Source organism: Salvia hispanica, chromosome 4 (genome assembly GCF_023119035.1).
Source record: "Salvia hispanica cultivar TCC Black 2014 chromosome 4, UniMelb_Shisp_WGS_1.0, whole genome shotgun sequence".
NCBI classification, from domain to species: domain Eukaryota; kingdom Viridiplantae; phylum Streptophyta; class Magnoliopsida; order Lamiales; family Lamiaceae; genus Salvia; species Salvia hispanica.
Window position 1 is genome coordinate 33,768,513 of NC_062968.1, and position 6,998 is coordinate 33,775,510.

The following is a 6,998-nucleotide window of genomic DNA, read 5'->3' on the forward strand; positions in this document are numbered from 1 at the left end:
TCTTAAAACCTGTGTCCTAACTAAATTGTACTCCTAAATTGGGATGGAGGGAGTAGTATGTAAGCGACAATCTGCTCGAAAGATCCCTCTTTCGACACGAAGCCATTAGCATGATGAGCTACCACAGAAGTAGAGCGAAATCTAAGGCTTTTTTTGAATGACAAAAGGAGAAGAAAGCTTGTGATGGAGAAATATTGGAGATGCATATTTACCTAGTACTAGTAACATGTTAGTAATAATGCATTATATAAAGATAAGAAATTGATGGGATTGATTTGATTGAATAATTCAAGAGTGCCTCTAATAGTGGAGGAAAATGGTAGTTATCTATAATCCATCTAGCCAAAAGGTCGATAACAATGACAATGCTTTACCTAACTGTCCAGTCTATCTCCATAATCATATTGATTTAGGTCTTCTAATCATATTTCGCATTTCTAATTTTTGCTATACTTCCTTGGGCTGACCCATTTTTTGAGTAGCATTATATTGATGGAAGGATTTGCGGTTGGCACAGATGGATTGGGTAGCAATTTCACTACTCTACTTTTTTTCTTTTTACATTTTTAGTTTTTTCCATCCAATTTAATTTAAAATAAATGTTTTGTGTTGTGCATTCCTCCATCTTCAATCCCACGACAGCTCCGTTTCCACCGCAATCATTCTCATTTGTACTTAATTATTTATTTGTGGATTACACTCTTGCATATTCTTGTCTATCCACTAGTATGAGTACTACTACATTTTACCCACATATTTAATTACTTGAATATTTTGGAATGTATACATTACATACCATATTTTACTTTGTTATATACTAGCATGGAACGTGAATTCGGAAATACTAGTAGTATTTATAGAAATAAAGTTGGTGAAGTCTTGGAAAACTCAATTGTAGGTGTTTAATTGTTTATAACTCGTTCATAAAATAAATGCATGCAGTGTGGCGAAACAAGCTTCCAAAAGAAAATAAAGATATAATTAAAAGTTAAAACGCATTCACATAGAAGCAAATGCTTTGCTGTAAGTCCACATGAATCTTGCAATACATTTAAAAGTCGTTACAAATTCTCATCACCAATATAAAATACAAAATTATTAAAGAAAAATAGTCACTAATTTTTTACGAATTCTAATATTTCTCACATCTCAAATGTTGATGGAAAAAATCATGAACTTTCACCTTTTATGGGAAATTTATCAATTAGTATAATAACAAAAAGAAGAAATTTCAAAGAAGAAGAAGCAAACATTTTGAGCGTAAACCTATGTGTAAGAGACTTAGTAAGCGCAATAAGTCAATAACTACCAATACAATTAATCGATACCATGAAAATATCCTTATCTCAAGATTCTAAAGAAAAAGTCCAATTTATAGTTTTACAACCGCTTAACAACTTCAATAACAATATTATTCTATTAAATGTTCACAATAAAAAAACTGCCAACTTAATAATAATATAAACATGTCCAAAAGACTAGTAATTATGAAAATTGACGCATAGTAATACCATGTCCATACTAGATGCAGCGCCCACACCAATTTTAATTTTTGAAAATTCAATTTTATTTATAAATGTCAATTTTAATTAATTCGTACGGAGTGTCAAAATTTCAAGCTCATATCTAAAACTGAGTCAATGAATTGGTAAACAGGTATATTTTAAAAAAATGTTTGAAGTTAATTAATTAATTTTATAGATATATTCTCTTTTGTGGGATATTAAAAAAAAAGAAAAGAAAATGTGATACTCCAAAAAAATTGCCAAAAATATTCATGAAGTTAATCAAATTATGGTTAATCCCGCGACTTTAAAAAATAGCCAAAGCATAATAAATTTGACATTTTTTGCAATTTTCACTTTAATTTAAATTTGAGGAAAATTTATGTTGTATGTAATTTGGAAGCCAAAATACATAAGCCTAAATTGATATACAAATTCGTAAAAATCACGAATTTCAACTTTTAAATAATACGAGTAATGATTCTCTCAAATAAAAATTAATTAGATAATTTGAGAAAAAATATCATAGTTATATTTATATAATTGACTATTTATTTTAAAAGACGTGGAATGGATTGACAAGAATTTGATTTTTTTGATTATTTATTCTTTATTTTATAGCTATTCTACACTTAGTTTTTAATATAGCTCCTTTTGCGGAGTGGAGACAACAAACTACTCCATCTGGTTTATCTTTATCCGAACCCATTACCCATACCAGTGCGTAGGTGGTGGATTGATGCATCTGTAGTAAAGAAAGCGATGAGAGATGGTGTTGAGTGTGAGTGTGAAGACAGCGCCTGTGTTCGCCGGCAAGCTACAGTGACAGGCGCGGTTTAAGACAAAGGAGAGAGAAACGAGGTGGTGGCCTCCACCACGTGCCTTGTTTCCGTCCCCTCTCTCACGTGCCATACAAAACCGCGTGGACCTCTTCTCTTTTCTAACGCCCCTTTGACAATCGCCAATGTCAACCCACCCAATATTAAATAATTTATTTATTTCAAGAAAAGCAAGAATACTTCCTCCAAATTCATCCTCCTCTGCTCACCCACTTTCTTTCTTTAAATAATAGATTTGCTATTCTTTTCCACTCATTTACATATTCCCCCCCCCCCCACCACTCTCTCTCTCTAAAAAGTCAGCGCCTCCTTTTGTCCCTCAACCATAAACCAGAAGCAAAGAAATGGAGGATGACTGGGATCTCCACGCCATCGTCAGAGGCTGCGCCGCCCTCACCGCCCCCTCCCCCGCAGCAGCAACGAACAACAACACCAGATCCTTTGAATCTCTCCATACTCATAACTTCTCGGTCTCTTCCTTCCAAGATCTGCTCCAGCCCAGACGAAACGACGTCGTTCCACAAGATCTCTACCAACCCTTTTTCCCCAAATCCCAAATCCCTTTTTCTTTGCCGATTTCGCAAGATCCGCCGCAAACGCAAACGCAGCAGCCTTTCTCTGTTTCGAATGCCCCAAAAATCACTGCTTCTCACACTCCCACCCCAAGGCCCAAAAGAAGGTATTTTAGCCTGGATTTGAATTTCAAGATTGGATTCTTCTTTTTTTGCAGTTTTCTTACTAAATGGAGCATTTTACAGAAAGTGCTACAACAAGAAGGTTTGCCACGTGGCAGCCGAGAATCTATCTTCCGACGTGTGGTCGTGGAGAAAATACGGGCAGAAACCAATCAAAGGCTCTCCATATCCAAGGTGTGTGTTTTTACCTTTTAATTATTTTTTTCAATTTTATTTATTGTGAAAATTGGATGATAAAGATGTGTGTTTTGGAATGATTTTTCAGGGGTTATTACAGATGCAGCACCTCAAAAGGCTGTATGGCGAGGAAGCAAGTGGAGCGGAATAAATCCGACCCGGGAATGTTCATCGTGACCTACACGGCGGAGCACAACCACCCCATGCCCACCCACCGCAACTCCCTCGCCGGCAGCACCCGCCACAAGCCGGCTGAGCCTCCCGCCTCCAAGAATTCCTCTCTCTCACCGTCCGAGAGCCTCTCGCCGGTGCCGGAGAAGCTGGAGAGCAGCAGAGAGGAGGATTTAGCCGACGACGAAGACGACGCCGTTTTTAGCGTTGCGGACATGGCTTTGGATGACGATTTCTTCGCCGGTTTGGAGGATTTCACGGCTGGCTCCGCCCACTTGCAGTTCCCGTGGCTGTCCACTAGCGCTAAAACCACCACCACCGCCGGCGGCCGTTGACCGGTGGAGGAGAAGTGATTAGATAGTTAGATGCTTCTTATTTTAGTATTTGTAGAAGTCAACATTTTTTATACTACTACAGTATTTTTCTCTATTATTCTGGTGTGGGCTGAGTTGTAAAGAATCTAGACATGACATTGTGTTTTTTATTTCATCTTTTTTTTGGTAGTTTTTCAATCATGTATATATGAGAAAAGGTGTTATTTATTGTTATGCGTAATGAAATCATGATTAAGAATTTTATGATTATGCTTAATTCGGTACCTTTTCACATTCCTTTTAATGGGGTTTCGATGATTTCTGGTTTGGGTTTTGGTGGGTCTGTCGCCCAATTATTCCTACACCAAAGTGGAATGTGCCGAGGCTTTGGAAATTTCTAGAAGCATTATGATATTAATCTAAGTAGCGAACTACCAATTGAAAATCAAGATTTTTTAGAGTGATTCAACGAACTCAAATTGTATGAGCAAATGCAGTTTATCAAGCCATTCATAAAACAGAGGGCTCATTTTCTCCACATCCACCAAGAGTGCTACTACAATCAACACAGCCACAATCGCTAAGGAAATTGACCGAAATGATTGCTACCTTTCTTTTTGTACTGAAAAGCAATTCTCATGTCCACGCACTCAGATGGTGAGCATTATTTCATTAAAACTAGCATCTATATAGGCCAAGAAATATCAAATTGTGTATCATTCAAATATAAAGACCGTGTTATGGTGACTCAAAACCCGAGACCGTTGAATGTCACTAAGCAAGCATCACCTTCGTTTTAGGACAAGAACGCTGCCCATAAAGCATTTCCAACACTATACTACAGTAATCTTCTACTCCAATCGTGAGATATGACGATGCTTGTCTTCCAAAGTAGTCTTGGTACAGTTTGGCATATGTCTTCCTCACTTCATTTGGGCTTCCATCTTTGAAGCCGCATCAGCTGCTGCAGATGCTGCGTCACTCAAACCTAGCTTCTCCAATGCTTGTAGGAAGCCTTCAGTGTCAGCAGCTCCAATCTTGTAAGGGCTGTGAGCTGTGCCAGGGAAAGCCCCACTCGTTACTTCATCCCGGTATTCTGAAAGAGCCTTGTTGATGGCTTCTCCTACATGGGCATAATGTTTACAGAACTTGGGAGTGACCTGTGCAGAAGAAATGAAGCCCGTTAGACCTCAGCAAAAATAAGTAGTTGTAATGAGAAGACTTAAAACAAATTTTGAGGAATTAACCTTGGCATGGTGAGGGTGTTGTAGCATTCCAAGCAGATCATGGTACACTAGAACCTGCACAAAAAGTTAAAATTGTATATCTGTCACAAGCAACTAATATAAATGGCATAACAGTCTTGTATCCGAAATAGAGGATTAGTTCATCACATGTATAACAGGAACGCATTATGGTTCCACAAGCTATCTATTATTGAATAATAAGACGCGAAACAGCAAGCTAGTCACTGAACAAGAACCCGAGGCATGGCTAGGAGAAGAAGCTTGTCTGGTCTAACTAGCACAACAGAATGTCTATCCACGCCTAAATGTATTTGGAAGCATAAGCGTGAAAAGGAAATGTGTGAGAGTAGATAACTCGAATGCTGGTCAGCTGCCAAGAACAAACCAGTTATTCAACAGCTTCCCATCCATCCCCTGCTTCCCACCAAATTGAGTTTGACATTAGATGACAATTGTTACTTTTATGAGTATTTGATTGTATAAACAATCTGGAATTTATAGGAAATTACAAGTCTCAATTTATCTATACACGTACTGGGATCAATTTGATCTAACATTAACATGGTTAACTATGATTTCAAGAAAAAAATGAAGAAAGCTTATACTAACTTGGCCACTACAAAAGGGTCCAGCCCCAATGCCGATGGTGGGAATCTGAAGCGCCGATGTTGCTGCAGCCGCCACCGGTGGAGGAACACATTCCAACACTACAGCAAAGCATCCTGCTTCTTGCAATGCCATTGAAGTCTCCACAACCTACAAAATCAAGAGAATCAGTCGAGAATGTCACATGCTACCCTTGGTAAATTTCATTAGCACTACCTTGACTGCACTATCGATGTTTCTGCCTTGAGGTCTGAACCCTCCAAGAACACTGATCGCCTGCGGTGTGAGCCCCACGTGGCCGATCACCGCAATACCAGCTTCAACAATACCTTTAGCTGCTGTGATCCTTGAAGGCGCGCCCCCTTCCAATTTGATTGCATCCATTCCTCCCTCCTTCAGTACCCTCACAGCCGTATCAACTGCCTGCGCATAATTCAAACTGCAAATCACCAACCATACATTCTAACAAATCTGATTCATAACTATGCACATAAATCTAGGCATATGTTCATGGAATTGAACACACAAGCGATGATGAAACTAGTTTCAATGATCCCATACTTAATTTTTCAGTGACATTTTCACAAACACCTAGTGTTCATAATGAAGCATGACCTGTTGAGTGCTGGACTCGTAGGTTCCGAACGGCAAGTCCCCGACGAGCAGGGGGCGCTTGGCGCCACGAGCCACGGCGCGGCAGTGGACGAGCATCTCATCGAGCGTGATGGGGAGGGTGGTGTCGTGGCCGTGAACGACCATGGAAGCGGAGTCGCCGACCAAGCAAACGTCGATGCCAGCGGTGTCCAAATGCACCGCCGAGGGGTAGTCGTAGGCCGTGACCATGGTTATAGGCTCGCCCCTCCTGTGCTTCTGCCGGATGTTAGTGAGCGTGACGCGCTGGCTAGGGTTCTGTGGCATCGGGCCGCCGTAGACGGTGTTTTCCGGGATGTTGCTGAGCCAGCGGAGAATGGAGTGCGGAGAATCGCGGCGTTTGGTGACGGAGGAACTGCGGAGGGTTTTACAGAGGGAAGAAAACATCCTTGCTGGAGGCGGATGGAAGCGGTGGGAGGGAGCAGCGGAGCCGGGAAAGAGGAAGTGATTGGGTAGTTGGAGGAGAAGCAATGAACTGCGGCACGACTTTCAATTTTCGTAAATTCTGTTGACTTATTATTCAATTTGGCTTTAGGCCAATAATAGCCCGGCTAAAAACTCCTTCTGCCATATCATCAAGACAAAAAACCCCTCCTTGTATCATCAGGACAAGAAACTGGACAAACAATAGCATAGCTATAGACCGACAAAATTATAAAAAACAAATAAATTACAATCACGCAAATTACGGAATTAAATTTATGACACAAATACGGAAAAATGCGATAATTTTATTTAAATTTTAAAAAAAATACAAAAAAAAGTTACATAATTTAAAAAATTACATAAAAAA

The 6,998-nt window shown here is 39.6% G+C and overlaps 2 protein-coding genes across 2 annotated transcripts; one reads left to right on the top strand and one right to left on the bottom strand.

The window, feature by feature from the left end:
* Window positions 1-2,600: 2,600 nt before the first annotated feature.
* On the top strand, window positions 2,601-3,978 carry LOC125222890 (WRKY transcription factor 22-like). The gene is made up of 3 exons (XM_048125757.1): window positions 2,601-3,023; window positions 3,103-3,213; window positions 3,305-3,978. The coding sequence occupies exons 1-3, from the start codon at window positions 2,689-2,691 to the stop codon at window positions 3,720-3,722; spliced, it is 864 nt and encodes a 287-aa protein (XP_047981714.1). The 5' UTR covers window positions 2,601-2,688; the 3' UTR covers window positions 3,723-3,978.
* Window positions 3,979-4,403: 425 nt separating this feature from the next.
* On the bottom strand, window positions 4,404-6,703 carry LOC125222889 (3-methyl-2-oxobutanoate hydroxymethyltransferase 1, mitochondrial). Its single transcript, XM_048125756.1, has 5 exons — window positions 6,170-6,703; window positions 5,771-5,977; window positions 5,558-5,704; window positions 4,949-5,002; window positions 4,404-4,861 (listed from the first exon to the last, which is right to left on the bottom strand). The coding sequence occupies exons 1-5, from the start codon at window positions 6,590-6,592 to the stop codon at window positions 4,625-4,627; spliced, it is 1,068 nt and encodes a 355-aa protein (XP_047981713.1). The 5' UTR covers window positions 6,593-6,703; the 3' UTR covers window positions 4,404-4,624.
* Between the last annotated feature and the right edge of the window lie 295 nt (window positions 6,704-6,998).

Bases quoted from the DNA above. Each gene is read 5' to 3' on its own strand.
- LOC125222890 (XM_048125757.1), top strand. From the start codon at position 2,689: ATGGAGGATGACTGGGATCTCCACGCCATCGTCAGAGGCTGCGCCGCC. The intron at 3,024-3,102 runs GTATTTTAGCCT...AGCATTTTACAG, and splicing joins ACCCCAAGGCCCAAAAGAAG to AAAGTGCTACAACAAGAAGG. The intron at 3,214-3,304 runs GTGTGTGTTTTT...ATGATTTTTCAG, and splicing joins AAAGGCTCTCCATATCCAAG to GGGTTATTACAGATGCAGCA.
- LOC125222889 (XM_048125756.1), bottom strand. From the start codon at position 6,592: ATGTTTTCTTCCCTCTGTAAAACCCTCCGCAGTTCCTCCGTCACCAAA. The intron at 5,003-5,557 runs GTTAGTATAAGC...CTTTTTGTGCAG, and splicing joins GACCCTTTTGTAGTGGCCAA to GTTCTAGTGTACCATGATCT. The intron at 4,862-4,948 runs GTTAATTCCTCA...TCTTCTGCACAG, and splicing joins AACACCCTCACCATGCCAAG to GTCACTCCCAAGTTCTGTAA.